The sequence below is a fragment of the Paroedura picta genome, chromosome 7, assembly GCF_049243985.1.
Source record: "Paroedura picta isolate Pp20150507F chromosome 7, Ppicta_v3.0, whole genome shotgun sequence".
In the NCBI taxonomy this organism is placed as follows: Eukaryota; Metazoa; Chordata; class Lepidosauria; order Squamata; family Gekkonidae; genus Paroedura; species Paroedura picta.
In genome coordinates this window covers 22,621,357-22,647,486 of record NC_135375.1, presented here as the reverse complement: position 1 = coordinate 22,647,486, position 26,130 = coordinate 22,621,357, and the positions used below count along the sequence as shown (strand labels likewise).

Here is a 26,130-nt window from a genome sequence, read left to right as displayed (position 1 = left end):
GTGTACTTTGGAGATGGTTATAAGTTTCTCCAGCAGTATGGGAACACCATTTCCTCGAACGAAGGTTGTTTTTGCATTCAAGGGCTCTTGGTTTTACATTTGATGTGTGGAACACATACACAGCCTTGTTCTTGAAGCAACTTAATAACTAAGTACTAGCTTGTTTACAACAAAACAAAGGGGTTTGCAGGAATCTTGGAGACAAACCATTTTATAATGACAGCAGCTTTTATGGCCCGTGCATGCATTTGATAAGGCGGGCTGGTGTCCACACACTATAATAAATGTGTCAGTTGCTAGGCTATCGCAAGATTCCCTTTTGTTTTTGCCATATTTTTGCTCCAACAGGTGGACAAGGTTACCACTCTTGCAGACAGCTTGTAAATCTGTTAACCGGAATGCTTACCGTACTACTTCCATGTAGCCAAAGTGACACCTGGTGGTGGGTTGACTCTCTTGCCATAACTCTCTCAGTGATTATATTGTGATCCAATCCCATTCGTAACATTTGTAGTTCTGCAAAAGTCACGGCTCGACAGTAAAGTCTTAGGTGACCAGATTTTAACATTGGTAAAGCGGGACACCATTGACCGGGGGGGTTCTTGATGAAAAATTTGGTCTATATGGAGCAACAAATTTTTGCATAGAACGCAAAAATAGTCTTGTAATATATATCGCTATATATAAAATTCCAACATAAATACAATTTGCCAGGTGCCCCCAGATGTCCCTCCAAAAGTGGGACAATCTGGTCACCTTAGTATAGTCTTAAAGTATTTCTGCTTAAATGCAAATTTAATGAATAGGAATTGGATCCTATAAACTCTGAGTACAAGATGATCGTAGTACTGGATAGTTTTAGCTTCTCCCAGCATTCTCTAAAAGCCAGTCTTGGGAATCTAGAGCACTGGTTCTCAATCTTCCTAATAAAGTTCCTCATGTTGTGGTGACCCCCAACCATAACTTTATGCAAGTGTTCTTTCACAGAAATTAAACCGAAACTGACCAATGGTGTGAAGATCCATTGTTCATGATTGTATATAAACTGTTTTTTTCCCCCAGGGATTCTCAGTTCAGATCTGCCTCTTGTCCCACCATGCCCTTCTTGCTCTTTTCCGCTGCTCCAGACAGATGAACGCTCTATCTCGATCTACCCCGCAAGGCTGTTGTGATGGCACCCCCCAGACAAGCTGCTTGCCCTGCTGCAACCCCTGAGAAAGGGTCATTCGATCCCCAAAGGGGTCCCAACCTGATCTAGATGTTGTTGTGGGCAGAAAATGTCGAAGGCGGTGCTATATTTAAGTGAGAAACTGGGCAGAATGCCTCTCCCATGTCTTTCCTTCTACTGGAAAAGGTAGTGCAGCAGAGCTAGTCCTGGGCAGGCGAAATGGGGTGAGAGACAACTTTGCTGAAGAAGCAAACATTTGCAAAACCAATATGTAATGTCTATTGGTATTGATAATAAAGAAATATAGTAAGAAGACGTGGCAAAAAATGTTCATTGACCTTACAGGTTTTTTCCTTATATCATATTTACAGCATACTCCTTTTCTTTTTTGGCTGCTTATGGTGTTTGGTGATGTTTAGTCCATGAACCTCCCATATTTGCTTTTTGGAAATCTTAAGAGGAATGCTGTGGAGGAAGCAGGAAAATACGTACTACTGCAAGTACCTCCAACTCAGGGTTCATGGGACCCATTCCCAACTCAGCCCAGTCACTGAGATTAAAGATCATTTTTTGGAAGATCCAATAAACAAAACATATTTATTTTACCCAATTATGTGCTGTAATTTAAAGAAAAATTCAGATTTACCTGGTACCCTCTTGCCTATCTGGTGGGAATATCTAGTGGTTAGCAAATATGGAATGTATAATCAAAGTAATGTCTAAGACAAGCAGTCCCCAACCCCCAGTCCGGGGACCGGGACCGGTTTGTGGATCAGTCGGTACTGGGCCGTGGCTCCTCCTCATCCTCCTCCCCAGCAGCTGCCTCGGGGGCTGCCCTGCCACTCTCCCGCCGGCTCACCTCTGGTGCTCTCCAGCGGCCGCCATGGCTGGGGCTCCCCCTCGGCATGGCACTGCACAGCTGCTGCTAGAGGCGCCCCCCAGCGAATGGCGGGACGTCAGGGGTGCCAGCGGGAAAGCAAGTAGAGTAGGGGCTCAGGCGACGGCGTCCCTCGGCAAGACTACCCCCCCCCCCCCGGGACTCAGTTAAATTGTCAAGCATTGACCGGTCCCCGGTGATAAAAAGGTTGGAGACCACTGGTCTAAGATACTGGAAAGTGAGCCAAACGTTAATCACTATGTTCCTATCAGGTGATGCTATGTCAGGCAATTTTACTTTCAACAAGTATAAATGTTAACCTGCACTGGATTCACCAGAGCTCTAGAGGGCTTATTCCATAAGTTGCTACAGGTTTTCTAAAGGAAGAAGCAGAAGTCTGCATTTTGAGACAACTATAGTTACCATTGGATAGATAGTCCTTGTTCTTTCAGGCAGGTTGGCTTGGGATCAGAAGTCTATGGTCAGCTGATATTGAAAGCTTCCTTCCCTGGGCATATAATGCAAACATTCTAATTCCCACATGAAATTCTTGATGTGTATCTTGAGACTGCAAAAGCATGTAGCCTTATAAAGTCTTAATGAGCAACAATCATCTTATGATTGAATTAGGAGAAATGTGGTTGTTCACATCTGTCGGTGCTTGAGACAAAAAATCGCAGTCTTTTGTCACTCAGGCCATATCTGATCATGGGACAATATCATATTCAGTTTCTCCCAAGAGCCATTCGATTCCATCTGACAGTCCATCTAGTGTCGCAGCTTCGATATCCTGAACCTGTTTTGTTTAAAAAGGGAAAAAATGTTGGCTATTTATTCAAAACTGGAGCCCTCCTCTCACAATAGGATGAAAATTTATCTGGGGGTATTACAGCAATTGTGTACACATGCATTTTTAAACAAAAGCCTCTTTTGTAAAGGAGGAATGATGGGACTATGGACAGAACATGTCCATAAAAAGGTATCCCTTGTGCAAGCACCGGGTCATGTCTGACCCTTGGGGTGACGCCCTCCAGCGTTTTCATGGCAGACTCAATACGGGGTGGTTTGCGAGAGCCAGTTTGGTGTAGTGGTTAGGAGTGCGGACTTCTAATCTGGCATGCCAGGTTCGATTCTGCGCTCCCCCACATGCAACCAGCTGGGTGACCTTGGGCTCGCCACGGCACTGATAAAACTGTTCTGACCGAGCAGAAATATCAGGGCTCTCTCAGCCTCACCCACCCCACAGGGTGTCTGTTGTGGGGAGAGGAATGGGAAGGCGACTGTAAGCCGCTTTGAGCCTCCTTCGGGTAGGGAAAAGCGGCATATAAGAACCAACTCTTCTTCTTCTTCTTCTTCCCCAGTCATTACCGTTTACCCCCCAGCAAGCTGGGTACTCATTTTACCGACCTCGGAAGGATGGAAGGCTGAGTCAACCTTGAGCCGGCTGCTGGGATTGAACTCCCAGCCTCATGGGCAGACAGCTTCAGACAGCATTTCTGCTGCCTTACCACTCTGCGCCACAAGAAGCTCTGAACATGTCCATACATGTAGATAAAACTTAATGTGATGGATCCAACCAGATTTCTTATTGGTGCAAAAGAAGGAGGAATGGATTCTCTTTGACCTGAATGCACAAAAACCATGTCAAGGTGGGGCTGTAATAATGAGAAGATATGGGCAGACTGGATCCAACCCACTGTGTAGGTCAGTGCCTCACTGGTCAAGTACCAATTTCCAAATGGAAAACAAACAAACAATACTTAGGGACAGGACTTGTGATGAGATCTGTGATTGCCCTAATGAGATTTCAGGAATCTTTGAGTTTATCCAACAAAAGCCATCAGGGTTGGTGGCCATCACTATAGCTGGACAGAGTACAGATTGCATCATAACAATGCATCCTGCGGGAAAGTATTTCTTTCTTTCTTTTTTTTTTGACCTTCTGAAACTTACTACTAATCATCTTCACAATTCCAATGTTGAATAAAAGAACAACAACAAAAAAACATAGGTACCATCCATGGTTGGCAAAGTGTGTTGAGTTGTAGTTGATGTGCCACGTAAATGCAAGGAATTCTCTCGACCTCGGCCCTCGAAATGCAGGACAAGATGAGCACAGGTCTCCCTGGAGGCCCAAGGGCCGGATTAAGCATTGCTGCCATCCGAGCAACTTCTATCTGCCGGCTGTGTCCTGGAAGAGAGACAGTTGTTTCATGTGAAGCTGCCTTAGACTGGATCAGACCATCGGTCCATCCAAGTCACTATTGTCCACTCAGTCTGGCAGTGGTGCTCCAGGATCTCAGACAGAGGTCTTTCACATCACCTACTGCCTGGTCCTTTCAACTGGAGAAGCTGGGATTGAACCTGGGACCTTCTGCATGCAAAGCAGATGCTCTTCCACTGAGCCGCAGCCCCTGCCCTATTTCATCAGCCCTTTCCAAACACCACCCTTAGAATGCATCAGCAACGTTACTTTTGTGTGCTTCAGCATCTGCTACATAGATAAACCCGTCAACCAACTGGCACAGGTTTTTAACGTGTTCAATTGGATTGTACTGCATCGTCCCATCGATGTTGGTTGTTTCGTGGAATATCCTGTTGACCGGATTGGCAGACTCTTCTCTGGCTGAGCGTCTTTCCTTGCTGGAAAGAGAAACATGCCCCATTTAAAAAGAATGTAGGGCAGAGAGAATTCTGAGTTCAGATGGAGTAGGTGAATGGGGCCTGAAGCAAGAGGCTGCAGAAATAAACAAACCCAGTTTTTAAGAAATCCCAAATTTGGATACAGGAAAATGCAAACTATGCTCCAGTGTGGTGTAGACAGAACCAGCATGGAGTTGTTAAGAGTGTTGGCGAGCCGGGTTTAATTCCCCGTTCCTGCACATGCAGCCAGCCGGGTGACCTTAGGCTCATCACAGCCCTGATAGTACTGTTCTGACCGAACAATCTTGTCAGTGCTCTCTCAGCCCCACCTACCTCACAGGGTGTCTATTGTGGGGGGAGGAAAGGGAAGGTGATTTGTAAGCTGCTTTGAGACTCCTTTGGGTAGAGAAAAGCAGGGTATAAAAAACAATTCTTCTTCTTGGTATACTCTTGCAAAACTATCGACTTTCAATACAGGGTTTACTGTTGCCTGTAAGTTACCCAAGCATGATCAGCAAATCTCCTTCATACAAATTAAATTGATATATGGCAAATTGGTTTCTTATCAGGGCTCTCTCAGCCTCACCCACCTCACAGGGTGTCTGTTGTGGGGAGAGGAATGGGAAGGCGACTGTAAGCCGCTTTGAGCCTCCTTCGGGTAGGGAAAAGTGGCATATAAGAACCAACTCTTCTTCTTCTTCTTCTTCTTCTTCCAAGTAGAGCACATTGCAGTTAACTAGCCTTGATGTGACCCCGAGCATGGACAACCATGCCCAAATCTTTCTTTTCCAACACCAGCTAAACTCCACACATGTAGCTCTGTGTGGCTTACAACTGGAGTTGCCAATCCTCCATTGGAGACCAGTGGAGTTGAGAAGTCAGGTTGCCAGCTCCTGACTGGGAAACTCCTGGAGATTTGGGGATGGAGGCTGGAAAGGACAGGGACATTGTCCACAATTTAGAAATCTAACTTTAAGCCCATGCTTAATTGATTTCCAGCTGGCTTGTATTTTACTCTGGGACATGTCCATCCTGCATCACAACAAACTGTTCTTCAGACTCCCTTTGATTTCTTAAGGAGTCTCCTTGGAGAACCGCCAGTGAAATACAAGTCAAAATTTGCACTGCATGAGCGGACTGAATCCTGCAGTTCTCCTGCAGTGATCAAACATTTCTTTGCAGTTTCCCTGACTCACTCTATGGCCTTTCTAGGTCAGTGTTGTCCACCTGTTAGTGGCTCTCCAGGGTCTGGGTTGGAGGTCTTATGTATACCCTGCTATCTAAACTGAACTGAGAACCTTCGGCATGCAAAGCTGATGCTCACCCACGGAGGCACCTCTCACCAAAGAAACCTTACCTTGTCTTTGAATATAGCGTCAAAATGTTGACTCTATGGTGGTTCTTATAAAGAAATGTGACTCCTGATCCTATTCCTGTTTGGGATGAAAACAAGCAAATAGGAAGACTTCAAGATCTGTTCAAAGCTGACAAACCAACTGGAGGAGCAATGCTTGAATGGATACGGTATCTAAATAAATAATCTCTGTTTGCACTTGAAGTGCTGTCGGCGTATGGATCAAGAGGAGGATCTAAATAACAGTACAACTGTTTCAATGTTCCCAGGTCTGCATTGGTTTTTTGTATTAGAACAGTAGTTCTCAACCTGGGGGTCAGGACCCTTTTGGGGGTTGAATGACCCTTTCACAGGGGTCACAGCAGGGTGAGCAGCTTGGCTGCTCCTCCTTAAGGCGCACGCCAATTTATAACCAATTTATATACAATCATGAACAACGGATCTTCACGTCATTGGACAGTTTCGGTTTAATTTCTGTGAAAGAACACTTGCATAATTTTATGGTTGGGGGTCACCACACAACATGAGGAACTCTATTAAAGGGTCGTGGCATTAGGAAGGTTGAGAATCACTGTATTAGAAGATAATTCCAGGACGGGTGGCATCTAGAGTTGCCAGTTCTTGGTTGGGAAATACCTGGAGAATTGGGTTTGTGTGTGGGTGCGTGTGTGGCAGCTGGGGAGGGTGAGAATTGGGAAGGTGAGGGTGAAAGGCTGCTCTCGAATAACCAGCACGGAATGTCATGCATGAACGCCTCCACAGAAAGCAGCTTCATATATTCAGTAGCGTACCCCCTTCCTTTTAAACAACGACGACAATTACCATGAATCTGTCTGTGAGGTATGCCAGCAAGTGGTAAAACCTCTGGACTGGTCATCATTTTATGCACCAGAGATTCATCCAAGTCTTCAAGCCCCGGCCCAAACATAGCGAAGCGGGGAGCTGTCGTTGTGACCAGCGAATGTAAAAGGGAAGTCACAGCTCTGTAAGTGGACCGGCTGGATTTCAGAGGTCTCTTCCCCCCGGAAGAACACTTCTTATAGCTGTGTGCAGAAAAACAAAATCACAATGATCAACCCAGACAACAACGCCTTTTGGGAGCCCGTATCCTGAAATCGAGGGAGCTCCTTCTCAGAAACTGATAAGGCAAACCTGTCCCTGGGGACAAGGAGTAGGAAAACACAGGAGGGCTGAGAAGCCTAATCAACTTCACATTAATAAAGCAGCTCAGAGACATTGCACTATCATCACTCTAAAGCAGTGGTTCTCAACCTGTGGGTCGCGACCCCAAATGGGGTCCCTTCCGATGGGTTGCCAGGTTGCCTGTGGCAGCGGTGGCGGCAGTGGTGGGAGGCGGTAGCAGGCGGCAGCAGGCAGCAGGGACATGCGAAGGTGGTGGTTGTGTGCGGCAGCGTCCAAATCGGCTGTTCCAGGCCAACTCAGCCAGCACCGCGCCACGGCAGCGGGGGAGCCAGTGGAGCTGGGGAAATGGTCGTCACCACACAGCCTCAATTTTGTGCGCATGCACTCATGCATGCACACGCCACCCGTGCACGCCACCAATGCGCGTGCTATGCACACGCGTAAACACTAAGGACACCAGTGCGCCAACCGCTGCCAAGTTGAGGTCACCAAGCAAGGTAAGGTTGAGAACCGCAGCTCTAAAGTAAAGGGCAACTTCACGGAAAGAAGGTTGAAGAGTCTTAGAGGTTACTTGCATTGCCATGTAGTCCGCTGGGGTTCCTTCATGCTGTGCAGAGAAGGGCCTGTGAAATACGTTTGCATCCGGGAGAGACCGCCAGTCGATAGAATGCCAAGACGGGAGATCTCGAAAGAGGAGGTATCTCCAGAGCAAGGGATCCTGCACTGTCAGCTGCCAGTAGCAACTTGTACAGCCCAGGCGACACAAATCTTTGGGTGTGAGAAAGGACAGGATGTATAACTTCACGTCAATCTGAAAGTGACAACAGAAACGAAAAAGGCTTTAAAAACAATAGTTGGTCTACAGTAGAACAGTTAGACTCATGTCTAGGAGGACCTCAGAGACTTACAAGAGTTTCAGGGGATTAGCTTTTAAGAGAGCGCTCCCTTCCCCAGGTGGGACCTGGGGATCCCCTGGAATTATAGCTTTGTTGTTGTTGTTGTTATTGTTAAGTGCGAAGTCGTGTCCGACCCATCACGACCCCATGGACAATGATCCTCCAGGCCTTCCTGTCCTCTACCATTCCCCGGAATCCATTTAAGTTCACACATCAGTGACTCCATCCAGTCACCTCATTCTCTGTCGTCCCCTTCTTCTTTTGCCCTCGATCGCTCCCAGCATTAGGCTCTTCTCCAGGGAGTCCTTCCTTCTCATGAGGTGGCCAAAGTATTTGAGTTTCATCTTCAGGATCTGGCCTTCTAAAGAGCAGTCAGGGTTGATCTCCTCTAGGACTGACCGGTTTGTTCGCCTTGCAGTCCAAGGGACTCGCAAGAGTCTTCTCCAGCACCAGAGTTCAAAAGCCTCAATTCTATGATGCTCGGCCTTCCTTATGGTCCAACTTTCACAGCCATACATTGCAGAATTATAGGTTATCTCCAGTCTAAAGAGATCCGTTCCCTTGTATAAATGGCTGCTTTGAAGGGTGGACTCCATAGCTTGATCTTCCTCTGAGGCCCCTGCCCGCCCCAAATCCCATCCACTCTTGGCTCCATCCCAAAGCCAGGTACTTCCAGACCCAGAGCTGGCAACACCACGTCAGACACAAGTTAATGCTTTTGTTACAATGATATCCCCCCTTTCTGCCACTGTGACATTGTGTCTGAAACAAATATAGAGAGCGGAGCCTCTTGAGTAAGGTTTTTATTAAACAACTTTTAGAGGTTTGCATATTTTGGACTATAAGGGATTTTAAAAAGATTTTGTATTCCTCAGAACAGATTTTTATTTGTTCACTTGATGTGGGGTGAGCATATATGGTGAGCCTTGTTAGAGACAAGGTAGTATATTACTGTTGTGGTATAGTTTTTTGACTGGGCAAATAAATAGAAAGGTAAGAGTGGTTTATTTTTACTTTATATCCCATCCTTCTCCTCAACGGGGGCACAAAGCTGCTTGTATCATTCTCTGCTTTGCCATTTCCTCACATCAACTCCGTGAGGGAGGTTAGGGTGAGAACAGCTGACTGGTCAAAGGTCATCCAGAAATTTTCCATGGAAGAGCGGGGGTTTGTACTTGAGTTTCCCAGACCCTCGTTCTGCACTCTAACCACTACATCAAGGGTAGTCAAACTGCGGCCCTCCAGATGTCCATGGACTACAATTCCCAGGAGCCCCTGCCAGCATTCGCTGGCAGGGGCTCCTGGGAATTGTAGTCCATGGACATCTGGAGGGCCGCAGTTTGACTACCCCTGATCATACTGCTCCCATAATCCACCCATTTGATAAACCCTCCGAAATCTGATCAGCCCCCTCAGTATGTCTTCCTTTTGGGAAGTGGCGGCGGCTTTTTAAATGATTTAAATTTTTTGATTTAAATGTTTAGTTTATCTATATCGTAACATTTTTCAAATTTTGATGGGATCCGTCCTCATCTGTTAAGGCAAGGGCAGAATACCAAGTGTAATTACTAAATAAATAGATGAGAGAGAGACAGAGACTCCTTCTGCACATGTAGGATAATGCACTTTTAATATGCTTTTGCAGTTGGGATTTTCCTGTGTTGCAGTGAAAGAGCGGCTTCAAATCCCAGGTGGCCCCATCAGTGGCAAGGAAGCTGCATTCTGGGAAGAAGCTTCGCTGCGCATTCCTACTTCTCCAGATTCAATTAAACTGTGTTGGTTGTAAAGGTGCCGCGGGACTCCCACTTGGCGTGGTTTCCCCCCCGCGCAGTCTCCCCGGCTTCCCGCTTCCCCTCCGTGGGCAGAAGGACAAGAGTGGCCGCGCAGACGACGCCGACGCCGACTCCGCTCCGCAGCGAGCCCTGTGGACCCACGCGGGGCGTCACCAGGGCCGGCCCCGGAGCAAGAGGAAGCGGCGCGCCAAGGCGGAGCGCAGCGCATCGGCCCCCGGAAGCGGTGGAGAGCCCGGCGCGCTGGAACCCGCCGCGTTGGCGGCCTCGGAGGAGGAGGAGGAGGGAGGAGGAGGAGGAGGAGGAGGAGGCGGCGCTGCTTACCGGCAAAGCTTGCAAGGCGCTGGGCTGCTGCTGCTCCTGCCGCCGCTCTTGCTTCTCGGCCTCCCGGCTGCCGGCCGCGCCGGGGAGTCCTTCCCGCTGCCCGAGGCTGTCGCGCAGGAGGCGGAGGCTGCTGCGAAGCGCGGCCTGGAAGCGCTGCCAGTCGCCCCCGGCCATCGCTGCGCGTCTGGCCGAGCGCTGCCGGGGGACGCCGGCCGCTTTCTCTCCGCCCCCGGGCCCGGCTCGCTCCGCCTACCCGCTCGGGCAGCGGGGGCGAGGCGGGCCGTGCCAGTCCGTTGCGCCTTCGGAGCTAAGGCGGCGGGCAGGCCAAGCCCCGAGTTCCCGAAACGCCGATCGCTGCCGTGGGGGAGGCAAAGGCGGTTCTGCAGTTGAAGCCTTGCAAAGCCCTTTTTTTCTGCCCCTGAAAGGAAGGAGCGAAGGGGAGCAGAAGCAAGAGGCCGTTTTAACACCGAACTCCTTTAGTGGCCTAAGTGTCAATAATACAACAAAATAATATTCTGGGGGAAAATATATGTAACTACTATATATATCAGGGGTAATCAAACTGCGGCCCTCCAGATGTCCATGGACTACAATTCCAATGAGCCCCTGCCAGCGAATTGTAGTCCATGGACATCTGGAGGGGCGCAGTTTGACTACCCCTGATTTTATATATATAGCACCGAGTCATGTCTGACCCTTGGGGTGACCCTTGGCCCTCTAGCGTTTTCATGGCAGACTCAATACGGGGTGGTTTGCCAGTGCCTTCCCCTACTATAACTACTAATATATATATTACTCAAAAGGACCCTGGAGAGCAACTGCCTGTGTTTATCATCAAAACCAGCCGCCTCAAGGAGCCCACAAGCAAGATGACTGCAATTGCCCTGACTCCCCCCCCCCCCCCTCAGAATCTTTAGCCAAATGCCTGGAAGCAGTAACAAAATGGATCAAGCAGAGTCGTCTGAAGCTCAATCCTGCAAAGACGGAGGTCCTGTGTTTTGGTAGGAAGGGACCATGGGAGGAAGCGCGCCTGCCCACCCTGGACGGTGTGCAGCTCCTAGCGACTCACTCCGCCAGGAACCTGGGCGTGATCCTGGATGCTTCCCTTACAATGGAAGCCCAGGTCACGAAGGTAGCACGGCTGGCATTTTACCACCTCCGCCAAGCCAAACTACTAGCGCACCTAGCCACAGTGATCCATGCGATGGATCTCCAGACTGGACTTCTGCAACTCGCTCTATGCAGGCCTACCCTTATCCTTGATCCGGAAACTACAACTGGTGCAGAATGCCGCGGCCAGGATTCTCACTAAGACATCTTGGAGATCTCATATCCAGCCGGTACTCCAAGAACTTGGTTGGCTCCCAGTTGAATTCCGGATTAAGCTTAAGGTTTTGGTAATCACCTTTAAATCCATACGCGGTCTGGGCCCAGTGTATCTGAGAGACCGCCTCCCTGCCTATACCCCCAGAAGAGCTCTACGCTCCGCCACCTCCAACTGGCTACAGATCCCTGGCCCTAAAGAGGCATGTTGGGCCTAAACAAGGGCCATGGCCTTCTCAGTCCTGGCCCCCACCTAATGGAATGAGCTCCCCGAAGAGATCTGGGCCCTGCCGGAACTTCCACAATTCCGCAGGGCCTGCAAAAAGGAGCTCTTCCACCAGGCCTTTGGTGGGGCCGGCTGAGCCATAACACCCACAGGTGCCCCCCAGACTGAGGGACCGAACCTACTGAGGGATTGTCAAGTTATTGTTGAAGTGCCGTTCTGATTGTTCCAGTTGATGTGTTGTTGTTATTGTTATACTGTTATATTTGATTTTGATAGTATTCTATGTGAAGGTTCAAAAATGTTTTATGTAAACCGCCCAGAGCCGTAGGGAAGGGCGGTATAAAAATATAAATAAATAAAATGTAGAGGCATGCTGCTTCGTACTGGAATACATTTCTGTGATGATGAATAGCCATTGATAGGCCCATCCTCCATGAATTTTGCCACCCAACCCTTTTTAAGGCTTCCGAAGTTGGTCATCACAACATCTTGTGCCGGTGAGTTCCACAATTTAACTATACACTACATGAAGATCCCAGGCTCCAGTATTAAGGGGGAAGGGAGAAAAGCCATGGCATGCATGAGCATCATGCTCCTGCTTTCCAGAGGCCAGGGTGGTGTGTTACCTGCCTCATGCCTTTCTGCTCTGTTCCAGGCTAGAAGACCCGAGGCTCCTAGTGTAAAAGTCCCCCCCCCCCCAATATCCCGTTAAACATCCGGAAGAAGTTCCTGACAGTTAGAGTGGTTCCTCAGTGGAACAGGCTTCCTTGGGAGGTGATGGGTTCTCCTTTGGACATTTTTAAGCAGAGGCTATAGTCATCAGAGCCTCTTGTGGCACAGAGTGGTAAGGCAGCCGTCTGAAAGCTTTAGCCATGAGTCTGGGAGTCCAATCCCAGCAGCCGGCTCAAGGTTGACTCAGCCTTCCATCCTTCCGAGGTCGGTAAAATGAGTACCCAGCTTGCTGGGGGGTAAACAGTAATGACTGGGGAAGGCACTGGCAAACCACCCCGTATTGAGTCTGCCATGAAAACGCTAGAGGGCACCACCCCAAGGGTCAGATATGACTCTGTGCTTGCACAGGGGATACCTTTACCTTTTTAAGATAGTCATCTGACAGAAATGCTGATTTTATGAACTTGGGCAGATTGTGAGTGGGTGGGCAGGAAGGGATGTGCCAGTGTTTTTCTCTTGTGGCCCTTCCTTGCATACCCAGGGAATTGCTAATCGCCACTATGGGATGGTAGGTGAATTTCCTCCAGGCCAGGATGGATTCTGGAGATCGGGGGGGGGGGGGGGTATCATTTTGGCATGAAATTGGGGTCATTATGGGTAGGCAGGTAGCTGTGAGTTCCTGCATTGTGCAGGGGGTTGGACTAGATGACTGGAGGTTCCTTCCAACTATGATTCTATGTATCTCTGGAGCTGACACAAGTCATGTTCCAGACCAGGGGTAGTCAGACTGCGGCCCTCCAGATGTCCATGGACTACAATTCCCAGGAGCCCCCTGCCAGCATTCGCTGGCAGGGGGCTCCTGGGAATTGTAGTCCATGGACATCTGGAGGGCCGCAGTTTGACTACCCCTGTTCCAGACTGTACAGAAAAGCACACTTATTCCTAATCACTGTGCTTTCTTCCTTACATCTTTAGTGATCTTTGGGGGAAGGACTGTGTTGTGACTTTTGCATGCAGCAACTACCACGCTTGGCCTTCAGCCCTTCTACCAGCATGTGCTGGGAGGGGCTCATGGGAATTGTATTCCATGGACGTCTGGAGAACCACAGTTCAGTCACCCCGGAGTTAAAGGATCTGTCTCCAAGACACTGGAAAGCTGATGCTAATTTGAAAAAGGCTATGGAGTTGGCTCTATAAAGCAGCTTCATCTCTTCTGGGCAGCTTTTCCCAAGGTAGCATCTTGCTGGCAAGAAACAACAGGGCCTGAGATGTATGTTTCTGTTAGCCCGCGGACTGGTTAAAGCTAACGTAAAGGTTGTGTGAGCCCAGAGGAATCCATGTAGCCATTGCTTTATTTCCTCCTCCCAACTCTGCAGAGCTCTGCTTATCTGAACAATTTAACTATCACAAAGGTCTTGCAATGTCAAACATGCTCCGGCAAGGAGTTTGCACTCAAAGCCAGTGAGATCTGAGCCACCCCATCGACGCCAGACAATCAAGAAAAAAACTGCATAGCTGATAACATTTGTCCTTCACCCAAGAAGCTGCACTAAAAGGGATGTTTTTAAGAAGGCACAAGAGATCCCTTTTGAAATCCTGAGACTTAAAAGGTTTCTGTTTTTTTGGCCAGTTTATTATTTCTTTTTAGAAGTATACAGACACCTGCATGAGTGAGTTAGGTCGACAGCTGTTTGAAGTAGTCCAAAATAAGGCGTGCATTTCTGGTATCCCACTCATGTGCTCTTAAAGGTCCTTCACACACAGCGACGTATTTTTGCAAGGTTTTCTCTCCCGTATCTCGAAAGTCCAGAGCTTCAGAGTGCAGGCTACAGTGCTGTTCACTGTTGGATCCAGAATCCGTGCTTTGCACTTGTGGTTTTCCTTTCCCAAAGTAACTCAGTCCCCAGTAACACATTTCTCCGCTGTACATCATCGCCAGCAGGTGGGTATCACTAAATATACCTGTTGGTGGAATAAGAGAAAAAACTGGTTAGGATTGAGCCAGGGACAGGTGCTGATTATTCTTATATAAGCTGAGACATATAGAGGGGCAGTAGCTTAAGAGCCAGACAAAGTTAACCCGTTTGAATTAGCCAGATTTGCCTAAATTAACTCAGATTTCATACTGCATTTGTGTTGCGGGAATAATTTTGCACGAAAGTTTGGAATTTGGTGCAAATTTGAGACTGCAAGGAAAGCGCTGGTCTCAGAAAAGGTGGAAGGCACTAATAAGATTTTTATTTATTTGATTTGATTTCTATGCCGCCCCTTCCATATGGCTCAGGGCGCTTTACATACAACATCATAGGGGGATACATGGAACCATCCGACAGAAATGCTGATTTTGTGAACTGAGGCAGATTGTGAGTTAGGTGGGCAGAAGAACTGTGTCAGTGCTTGGCTCTTGTGGCCAGGGAAATGCCAATTCCCACGTTGAGATTGGGAAGAAAATTTCTTCCAGGTCAGACTAGCTAGGAATTCTGGTGTGGGGGGCAGGGCATAATCTGGGCATGGAACACTGTGGGCAGGCAGGAGGTTGTAAATTCCCTGCATACTGCAGAGGGTTGGACTAGATGACCCTGGAGGTTCCTTCCAACTCTACGATTCTAAGATATCATGAAATAAGGCAGGGGGAGCAGGGAATCACAAAGATGGACTGGGATGGACAGGGAGTCAAACAATATTCTAATGTGGAGTGGAAGTCAAAAGCATTCTCCCTGACCATGACTATTCCTGCAAGGTCTGTTGCTTCCAAGCTCACATGTGAAAAGCAGATGAGTAGAGAAAATATGTGATTGTAACATGAGATTCGTGTCTTGCATTCAACATGTTAAAAGGTTTACTGCAAGCTTCTCTGCTTAAGTGTTGTTGCCAGCAGCACAGCTTGGACCTGTGGGAGTGTTTCCACAGACAGACGCCAACCTTCTCACATCCCACAGAAGGTTTTATATGCAGGAGCAAAGAAACAAGCAAGTCATGCTTTGTAGGTAGAAATTCTGTCCACAGAAATGCTCACCCGGACCCAAACGATTGTGCAAAGCTCTCCCATCCACACCCTGTGCTAAGCCCCTCTTCTTCATCAAGTGATGCAGGGAATAAAGTGCAGAATTTTTTTATCTGATTCATCCCCCCACCCCCCTCAATGTTGTGGCCTGTTTTTTTTTTTTTACTATGTATTAATTTTAGTGCTTTGCCCAAGTTTTCAAATGATTCCGCAATACATTTTCTCAGTACGCTAACTACCACTCGATAAAGCAAGTCAATATTATACCCATTTTATACACCTAGAAGAAGTGGCCTATAGGCAATGTACGTTCACACTAAAAGACTTAAAAGTCCTATTGTCTCCATCCCAGAAAAAAAAAAGTTATTACTTCAGCCACTTGCCAGAAATCTGCAAAAATTTTCTACTTGATAATTTGGTCTCATTCTGCTTGAAAGATTAAAGAAACCGAATTGTGCCATGGCCTTAATTTCCCACCCTCTAATTTTCTAATTAGAGCCTCTTGTGGCGCAGAGTGGTAAGGCAGCTGCCTGAAAGCTTTGCCCATGAGGCTGGGAATTCGATCCCAGCAGCCGGCTCAAGGTTGACTCAGCCTTCCATCCTTCCGAGGTCGGTAAAATGAGTGCCCAGCTTGCTGGGGAGTAAATGGTAATGACTGGGGAAGGCACTGGCAAACCACCCCGTATTGAGTCTGCCAAGAAAACGCTAGAGGGCGTCACCCCAAGGGTCAGACATGACTCGGTGCTTGCACAGGGGATACCTTTACCTTTACCTTTAATTTTCTAATGCAATGCTGTTTTTTGAGGTTGTCAATTTCCTACATTCTGCAGGAGATAGGATTAGATAATCCTGGATAATTCCAACTCTGTGTTCCTAAGTTTTCCTCATGTTCATGTTGCTTTTAAAAGTCCTACAGAGGAAAGGACAGAAAAGGAAAACAATATGGCTAATATTTACCTTCATGGAGCAGCCTGGCCGTGTCTGCATCCTGATATGTAAATTCTTCATTGGGGTTAACTGAACATCTAAAGCCAAGCATCTTCACCAAGTAATTAACTCCTTCACTAAGAAACTAAAGGAGAACAGAGACAGGTTAGGACTACATTCTATGTAGAACTCTAGAGCAATCTTCCAAATGACCTTAGTGGTGGTTCTGCTGCCTTCAAAGAAAAGTTTAAGACACATGTCAGTTATTTACAAGCAGGACATTCATCTTAGTGGGAGATAGCAGGAGAGCCTCCTGTCACTTTTTTCTTGGCATCCCCCTCCTCATGCATAGATCCTGCCATGACTACATATCAAGGATGCCCCAGCTTTCCTCCAAATTCCATGGGATTGCTTACAAATATTAGACGAACAAAAAAGCCATCCACAGTAAGGACTCCATGAGCTGCAAGATAGGCCAGTGTCTAAATTTACTACCAAGGTATCCCTGTACGTACATTACAAAGAGATAAAGTGACCTTGGAGTGGAATGGGGCTGTGGCTCAGTGGTAGAGCGTCTGTTTTGAATGCAGAAGGTCCCAGGTTCAATCCCTGACATTACCAGTCAAGGAGGGAGGGCAGGAGGGAGCTGATCTGAAATACCCAGGAGAGCTGCTGCCAGTTTGAGTGGTCGATACTGTCTATGGTGCACTAAAAGTCTGATTTAATATAAGGCAACTTCATATAACAAACGCTATTCATGGATTATGCTGTGATGAAGCCTCTGAAGGGCTGACATTGTGCTTATAGAAGCAGGCCATTTTATTAGAGCTGCTTTTAAGCTGAAGGGGTGTTTACCTTCTTAAAGTCCTCCATCTTGTCCATCAACCATTCCTTCCTTCCTTTAACTGTGTGGCAAAACATGTAGAGCAAGGCACCTCTCCTCCAGTACAGACACTCCAGTAATTCTACGCCAAGCACAGCAAGGGGCTGAAACAAGACCCACATCAATTAAAGCCTGTGGAAAACCCATGGAAAAAATGCACGTGCAAGTGTTGTTTCGCGCTCAGAGGTACTTTCTGTTGGCACAGAGGACTGAAATCCATAATAGTACATTTTAAACTAGTAAATAATAATGGCCTGCAATAAAATGAAATATATCATGCCAGTGACGGAAAGAAACAGATTAATATTGGAGACTGATGGTCAGATGAGCCCAGATATGCTCATCAATCTTTGATTTTCATATATTTATTTATTGATACACTTATGTCCTTCATTGCGTCCCCCCGGAATTAGAACCAAACAAATGGTGCCCGTTATTCCAGTTTAGCCCTTGCTACTTTATTATGCTGTATGCTAATTTGTTGCACACCTTCTCCTTATATGCAGAGACTAGGAACTTCCATTTCAATGTATTTGAAGAAATGTGCATGCAGACCAAAGCTTATCCCTTGAATAAAACTCTGCTGCTCTTACAGGTGCCACTGGACTCAAACTCTGTTCTGTTACCTTGTCGCGTTATACCCAGGCCCCTTCATCCTTTTTAATCCCCAAAAGAAACTTGGGGATTAAGCAAAGTCCCACTTTGTTGGTCTTAAAGGTGCCACTGGACTCTAATTTTGTTCCCCTGTGCAAGCACCGAGTCATGTCTGACCCTTGGGGTGACACCCTCTAGCGTTTTCATGGCAGACTCAATACAGGGTGGTTTGCCAGTGCTTTCCCCAGTCATTACCGTTTACCCCCCAGCAAGCTGGGTACTCATTTTACTGACCTCAGAAGGATGGAAGGCTGAGTCAACCCTGAGCTGGCTGCTGGGATTGAACTCCCAGCCTCATGGTCAGAGCTTCAGACTGCATGTCTGCTGCCTTACCACTCTGCGCCACAAGAGGCTTTCTTATATGCATAGGTTTAAATTTTAACATGTTGGTTATTCTATAGAATCCTAGAGTTGGAAGGGGCCATCCAGGCCATCTACTCCAGCCCTCTGCTCTATGCAATATCAGCCCAAAACATCCAGGAGAAACATCTGTCCAGCCACTGCTTGAAGACTGCCAGCAGGGCTGTTGTGGTCTTCATGCTGCGGCCTGGATCTGCATCCTTTTTTGAGCTTGTGGGAGCCTGTGGAATGCTAATACCTTGTGGTTGGCAGAGCCACAAAATGGCTGCTGTAGGAATTGGCACCAGCCATAGGAAGTCCCCTCCCCAGTGAAGAACCTCACGCTGTGGAGGCACCTGCATCTGAAGCAGCATTCCCTAAACATGGGGAGGGGGAGCATGCTGGTCCTGCCCTATCCCCCAGTCATCTGCAGGGTCAACCAGATGGAGAAAACAGTTGTGTGAATCCTCCCAGTAATCAGCAAAATTGGGGGAGCTGCACCTCTGATGTTGATGATGATGATCATCAACCTTGTTGGTCTCTTAGGTGCTCCTGGACTCAAATCTAATTGAACAATTCTGCCTCAGTACTCACTTCATTCTCTCCGCTCCCTTTGATCAAGGCTTCTGGCTCCGAAAGTACGTGGATCAGTTGTTCAACTTTCTGTAAAGACGAGACTTCTAGAAAATCTTCATCGACAAGCTGGTTTTCCTCAAAGTAGGTGACGTCCAGAACTGCCTACAAAAATACAAGATTTGTAACCTGCAGCCTGCTCGGACCTTCCTGAGGGACACCTCACTTGCTTAAGTTAACTTCTGATCTGTACCAAGTAAACCCTGTTTTTTTCATGCTGGTACCTAGTCCTCAAGGATTGCCATACCAGCTGTTTTTGAGACCGCGAATGCAGAGGTGGGACTACTAAAAAAAATGTACTGTGTGCTGCGCTTCATTTGTTCAACATCACAACAACGCCGTGTGGTGGTTGAAGAGTTGGCCTAGAATCTGAGACACCCAATTAAATTCCCCACTCTGTTATTGAATCTTGCTGGATGACCTTGGGAAGGTCACATTTTCAGCCTAACTGTCCTTGGATGGTGACTGCACGAGGATAAAATGGAAGAGAGGAGGCTAGGCCCCCAACTGGAGAGAAAGGTGGGCTATAAATGACATAAATAAATAAGACAAACATCCTGGAATCTTGTCTTTCTTCAAAGATAAGGAAGAAGACTGCAGACCATTATCCATCCTGAAAATTCGACTAATCTATTGCTAGTTCTCTGATGGGTTCCAATCCTTGCTACGATCTGGGTTAGGCTACTTTGGAACTTTCGATAGAGCAGAATACCTGAGCGTACAGCTGGACGAGGTTAGAAAAGGTGCCGTCTTCTCTACCATCTTCAGAAAGCTTCTTCAGGTTTTCCAGAGTAGTGGAAGCTTGCATTAAGAACGGGTCTGTTGACGAATAAAGACAGAAAGACTGCATGAAGCTGGGATTGGGCAGTAGCGAGAGCGCTGGCCTAGGCTGGAGAAGACCCAGGTTCAAATCTCCACTCTGCATGAACACTTGCTGGGTGACCTTGGGCCAGGCGCTGTCAGCCTAAGCTACCTTGCAGGGGTGTTGTGCCAAGGCCCAAATGCAAGGGGGATGAATGAGGCTGAAAGTGGCTTTAGATTCCCACTGGGGAGAAAAGCAGAGCATAAACAAAAATCTGCATAAAAGGAACTATGTGAACGTGCTGTGCAATAAGCATTCTTTCCACTTCGCAGCATGAGACTTCAACAGCTACAGCCTGAATGATATAACAAAACCATGACACTGCCTTTGACCGAATCAGACCATTGGTCCATTGAGGGCATTGAGACTGGCCCTGACTCTCCAGATTTTGAGGCAGATATCTTCACAATACCTATGACCAGATCTTTAACTAGAGATGGGACACCTTCCCCAAATCTAGCTTTAGATGATACACTTTGTTTTATTCACAGCAGACTCCACTTTATTTATACAACCCCCTATCCCAAGAAAGTTTGCCAATGTTAATACCAGGTTACAAGAGGTAATAAAACAGGTGTAACCCTTTCCTTAGCTAAAGTTGAAGGTGCAGGGGTGGCCAAACTGCGGCTCTCCAAAGGTCCATGCCCTACAACTCCCATGAGTCCCAGCCACCTGGCTGGGGCTCATGGGAGTTGTAGGGCATGGACCTTTGGAGAGCCACAGTTTGGCCACCCCTGGAGTAAGAGATGAAAGAGACAGCAAATTTTGAGGGAGGCGTTTCAGACAAGCGAAGCAGAGAAACATCCTAATGAGACCTGGGGCATGACAACCATACTAAGGAGAAGGCTGTGGCGACAGTCTTCAAGCAAAGGTTGGATACACACTTTTCTTGGATGCTTTAGGATGCTTAGGGCTGATCCTGCGTTGAGCAGGGGGTTGGACTAGATGGCCTGGGTGGCCCCTTCCAACTCTATGATTCTATGACAATCAATGTGCAGCAAGAAAGCACTGAGTGTTTTGAGAGAAACTCGTGAATGAGACTGCTGAATGAATCAGGGCAACAGATAAAAGTCAGAATTCAAGAAAAAGGAGTGGAAGATGCCACTGGGGGAACCATCTTTCCCCCCAGAGCTGTACTGTTCATACTGACATAGGGACATGAGACCCAATGTAGGTAGTCTCCATAACAGGTATATTTTGTCGCATTGCACATTAATCTCAATCCTTCACCACTTACTGTTCTCGCTTATTAAGGCAGGATTATAACCTGCATTAGAAAGTGGAGAATTGCAAAAGACATGACATTACCACATGAACTAGAATCCCACATAAACATCTTGCAACAGAATCCTGCTGAATTTAGGGTGTGGACACAGATGCATGGGATCATATCGCAAGTTATTAAGGGGAAAAAAGCAGAAGAAACTCATGAGCAGGGAGAGGGGAAATAAAGAGACTAACCAAGACGTTAGTATTGAAGGGAGTGGGGAAGGAACAGGAGAATGTATCTTCAGAACTGCCTATTCCCTTATATCCCCCAAAGAGCATTAAGATCAGCAGGGCAAAATTTGCTTAGGCTTCCCAGCCCAAAGGAGGTGCAATTGGCATCGGAGGGGCCCTTGGTTCTAGCCTAGTGGAACACTCTGCAAAAGAATTCAGGGTGCAGCAGAACCTTAAACAGTTCTGCAGGGCCTGTAAAATGGAGCGGTTCCACCAGGCAAATGGTCAGGGCCCAGAAAGGTCAACAGTGCTGGCCCTGCTGCTGGGAAATGAGGAAGACCACTCCGGTAACTTCAGAACCCACGTTTGACTGTAATTTGTTTTAAATGGAGCTGATTTTAAGATGTTTATGCTTTTACTATTTGTATACTGTACTATTACCTGAGCTCCACGGGAGGGGAGGGAAAGAAAAAATAAAAATATTATTTATTTAAGGCAGTTTCCAAGGGTTAGCCTGGAATTTGCAACTGCTAACCAGGGCCAAGGTCCCCACGGTCTTATTCCCAGTGGGACAGGGAAGGAACAGCCGATGGTTAGCTTCCCAAGCATCCTTCCATTTGGTGCCTTCCAAGCCCAATCTCTGAAACAAATTAGGGTAGGGGTAGTCAAACTGCGGCCCTCCAGATGTCCATGGACTACAATTCCCAGGAGCCCCTGCCAGCATTCGCTGGCAGGGGCTTCTGGGAATTGTAGTCCATGGACATCTGGAGGGCCGCAGTTTGACTACCCCTGCTCTAAACAGACCTCGCCGTAACCTCCGACACGCATCGTGAGCGACACCCAAGTGTCCCATCGAGGAAAGCCCCGAGAAGCAACCACTGTATAAGTCACACCATGAACCAACGCGGCACACGCATTCGGCCAAACGTCAGGCTTCCCCCAACGCGCACTAATTAAAGTCCTGCGTGCACACGTGCAGTGCAATGCAACGCAACGCGTGCACAGGGCTCCCCGCGAACAGGACGGGTCCCGAGGAAAGGAGCGCGGGGAAAGAGAGGAGGCCCAGCCAGGGAACGCGCCCCCTCGCCTTACCGTCGGCGTCCCCTCCGCGGCGCAAGCGGCGCACCCTCTCCTCCAGCCCCGCCAGCCGCTCCCGCAGAACACCGGCCCCGGCCATCGGGCGCCCCGCGCTGCAACAGCCGCTGTGCACGTGACTACCGCCTTCTCACGTGACGGCGCGGCCCGGGCCTTTGTGCATCACGCGGCGTCTTCCTGCGGGCTCATTGGATGGCCAATGAAGGCTTGGCTTTAAAAACAGCTGGGGCGAACCCTTTAGCAGACGTTTCCTGTGCAGAGCAGGTGACGGGAGTCGGGACCTAAGGGGGCATCCTGCTGCTTGGAGGATGGTGAAAGTTGCCAGCTGACCTGCAAAGAGCAGGGTGGGCGGGCGCCCGTGCCTTTAGGAGAGAGTTTGGGGGCGGCCCTCAGCCTGCAAAACGGGTGACGTGAGCATGACGCTAGGCTGATATTAGGAAGAGCAGGCGTAGGTTGCCATGGCTCCATTAAGGCCAGCGACGATTATTCAAGGTGCTGGATTTCGTGTGCACACCTTGGGTGCCACTTAAGTTGCTCTTAAAGGTGCCACCAGACTGAAGACTTTGTTCTGCTGCTTCGGGCCAATCTTGAAAGATTCAAATGTGTAGCCGTGTTGGTCTGAAGAACCACAATAAATTCAGAGTCCAGTAGCACCTTTAAGACCAACAAAGGTTTATTCAAGGCGTGAGCTTTCGAGTGCAAGCACTCGAAAGCTCACGCCTTGAAGAAATCTTTGTTGGTCTTAAAGGTAACATTGGACTCTGAATTTATCTTGATGAAAGATTGACATGGCTTAGAAGCGTATAAGGTTTATCCACCTCTTGTTTTGTTTCTGAGCAGAAAGCAAGAAAGGGTTTTTGGGAAAGACACGATTGGATAAGATTTTAGAATCCAGAAAATCCTGTTCTTAAGGCATGATCGTACACGTGCTTGTTGTTAAGCTGGGGAAGTTTCCTGTTGCTTTGATTCCACTGTAAAACAGGGGTAGTCAACCTGTGGTCCTCCAGATGTTCATGGACTACAATTCCCATGAGCCCCTGCCAGCAAGCACTGGCAGGGGCTCATGGGAATTGTAATCCATGAACATCTGGAGGACCACAGGTTGACTACCCCTGCTGTAAAACATTGTTCAGGAAAGCATTTTTGATAAAGGTAATAGGGTTGTACAAGTAGGGGATACACAGGGACTTCCCCACCGTTTCCTCTTTCCCTTCCCTGAAAGCTGACGGGGGGGGGGGGGGAGAGACATAATTACAGATAGGTGCAAAGAAAGGGTCCAGTAACTTCCAAACAACTGGAGTAGAAACTTTTCTTTATTGATTGATGATGGTCAAGGAAAGCATTGATTCATAGAGTTGGGTCATAGAGTTGGGTCATCTAGTCCAACCCCCTGCACTATGTACGACACTCCCAACTCCTCAGAAAGTTCAAGATGCTGAGAACTTTACAGACAAAAGTATAAGCAGGCAAATTGACACCTGCAGGATCTTGCAGAAATTTTACACCAGTAACACAGTGATAACTCAGTACTGCCTCAGATTTCAGCCTGCCAATGCTATTTATTTCAGTGTACGTATGTATTGTTATTGTACTGTACTTTCAGGAAGGACGCCAAATACTTAACCTTTTTTGCATGTAGTGTTATTCTTACTGACTCGTGGATGTTTTAGGAGATGTTCTGTTCTTTTGGTACACTTCATACCAGGTGTGGGCTTAACTTTAAGCTGGTTGGTCACTAACACATTTTCCCTCACCCTTAACATATTTCCTTTTTTTTTTCAAAACCCCAGTGCCTTTTCCTGCTTCCTTCTCACAACCCACAAGCCACCTTACCCTTATCTACTTTCTGTCTTCAGGTTTCCTTCCTCTTCCCTGGCAGCTCCCTTTCCCCTGTATCTTCCTCACCATATGATTTCCTCTTTCTTTCCCTCCCTCTGCCAGTCCCCATCCCTCACCTTTTCTTGCTGCCTTCTCTTCATCTCACACTCCAATGAATCTGACTTTTATCTGTCCTGTCATGATGACTCTCTAACCAATTCAGTGACTTTGACTCCTGGGGGAAGAGAAGAAGAGCTGTTTTTTTTTAATACCCCTCTTTTCACTACCTGAAGGAGTCTTGCAAACACTTTTCCCTTCCTCTCCTCACAACAGACACCCTGTGAGGTAGGTGGGACTGAGAAAACTCTAAGAGAACTGTGACTAGCTCAAGGTCATCCAGCTGGTTACATGTGGAGTGGAGAAACAAACCCAGCTCTTCAGTTTAGAGCCCACCACTTTTTATCACTATACCAAGCTGGCTTTCTGGGGATCAAAGATTGGATCTGAAGAGTTTGGGGATCCAAGATGGATGGCTGGAAGGACCATGGAGGAGGCCCCTGCTGACAATAATCCACTAGCACCAAGGCCTGCAAGGGGAACCCTTCATCGGGCTCCTGAGACAGCCGCTGAGCCTGAATGGTGTAGTGGTTCAGAGAGGTGGTTTGTAATCTGGTGAGCTGGGTTTGATTCACCACTTCTCTGCACGCAGCCAGCTGGGTGACCTTGAGCTAGTCACAGCACTGATAGCTCTGTTCTAACCGTGCAGTCCTGTCAGGGTTCTCTCAGCCTCACCTACTTCGCAGGGTATCTGTTGTGGGGAGAGGAAAGGAAAGCCCAGATGAATATAGAAAGCAGGGGAGGGGGAGGGAATTGTAACATATTATATTAATAACATAGTATTACTAATAATATCATAATATAATTCACTATTGCAGAGGTCAGTAATTTCAGTGTGAAGTTTAATTCAGCATCCAAATCTGATGTGAGTCTTAAATACTGTTATGGAGGCTGTTTCTAAGTCTGAACAATAAACCTTCACTTTGGATCATCACTTTTTATATTTCTGAAACCGTTAGCTGTGTCCTGGAAATTATGTTCTGGTTAAGTTTTAAGTATATGGCTAGGACGTATAATGATTAACTTGCAACTGAACTGATGTAGTTCTTCACTCCTCATTTACTGTGGCAAATGAACTCTATTTAGTGCCGTTAGGAAGTTCAACATTCCAGCTCCCGTTTCCAATTTCTTTTTTTTTAAAGGGTATTATTTCTTGCTGGCTGTTATGGCCAGGGTGCTTACAAGAAAAGAAATAAGTACATTTTAGGGAGAAAGAAACAATGTGTGTGCATCTGTACTGTGTGAAGTATACTATGAAGTTACTTTTAATAGTTTATTTGCTCATAACATGGCAAAAATTACTCATGATTAGTATTTTATGTGTTTACGTTGTATTTGTTTCTAATTCCACTAGTTACTTCTGAGTAAAATGCAAAGAAGGAACCAGCAGGAGCACCTACTTAATGTTTTTTTTGTAAACCAGGATGTTTATAATTCTGTCTAAAGAGTGAGAAGTTAACATAAAAGACATAATAGGGGAAAAGATAAAGGATGCATTAAAAAGCTGATTTTATCTATGGCAAATATAAATCAGATTACTTATCAGGTAAACTGTGTTTATATGAAATGAATAAAATTCATTTTTCGTATCAAGTCTTTAATAAGTTATTTAAAAGAAATAAAAAGTGAGAACAGAAACAGAGAATCTTGTTTCAGAGAAACAGAGAGCCAGTTTGGTGTAGTGGTTAGGAGTGCGGACTCCTAATCTGGCATGCCAGGTTCGATTCTGCGCTCCCCCACATGCAACCAGCTGGGTGACCTTGGGCTTGCCATGGCACTGATAAAACTGTTCTGACCGGGCAGTGATATCAGGGCTCTCTCAGCCTCACCCATCCCACAGGGTGTCTGTTGTGGGGAGAGGAATGGGAAGGCGACTGTAAGCCGCTTTGAGCCTCCTTCGGGTAGGGAAAAGCGGCATATAAGAACCAACTTTTCTTCTTCT

At 47.3% G+C, this 26,130-nt stretch overlaps 2 protein-coding genes and 1 non-coding gene across 3 annotated transcripts; 1 reads left to right on the top strand and 2 right to left on the bottom strand.

Moving 5' to 3' along the window:
- Positions 1 to 1,481: 1,481 nt before the first annotated feature.
- On the bottom strand, positions 1,482 to 10,480 carry FBXO4 (F-box protein 4). Its single transcript, XM_077347052.1, has 7 exons — positions 10,196 to 10,480; positions 7,761 to 7,996; positions 6,865 to 7,085; positions 6,046 to 6,121; positions 4,519 to 4,688; positions 4,061 to 4,236; positions 1,482 to 2,841 (listed from the first exon to the last, which is right to left on the bottom strand). Exons 1-7 carry the CDS (start codon positions 10,367 to 10,369, stop codon positions 2,752 to 2,754), a joined length of 1,143 nt encoding a protein of 380 aa, XP_077203167.1. The 5' UTR covers positions 10,370 to 10,480; the 3' UTR covers positions 1,482 to 2,751.
- Positions 10,481 to 14,027: 3,547 nt separating this feature from the next.
- Positions 14,028 to 22,588, bottom strand: RIMOC1 (RAB7A interacting MON1-CCZ1 complex subunit 1). The gene is made up of 6 exons (XM_077347051.1): positions 22,251 to 22,588; positions 19,569 to 19,675; positions 18,818 to 18,961; positions 17,203 to 17,334; positions 16,378 to 16,492; positions 14,028 to 14,378 (listed from the first exon to the last, which is right to left on the bottom strand). Exons 1-6 carry the CDS (start codon positions 22,333 to 22,335, stop codon positions 14,092 to 14,094), a joined length of 870 nt encoding a protein of 289 aa, XP_077203166.1. The 5' UTR covers positions 22,336 to 22,588; the 3' UTR covers positions 14,028 to 14,091.
- On the top strand, positions 16,897 to 16,968 carry TRNAS-UGA (transfer RNA serine (anticodon UGA)). The gene has a single exon. It is a non-coding gene; the product is annotated as a tRNA-Ser (tRNA).
- Positions 22,589 to 26,130: the final 3,542 nt, after the last annotated feature.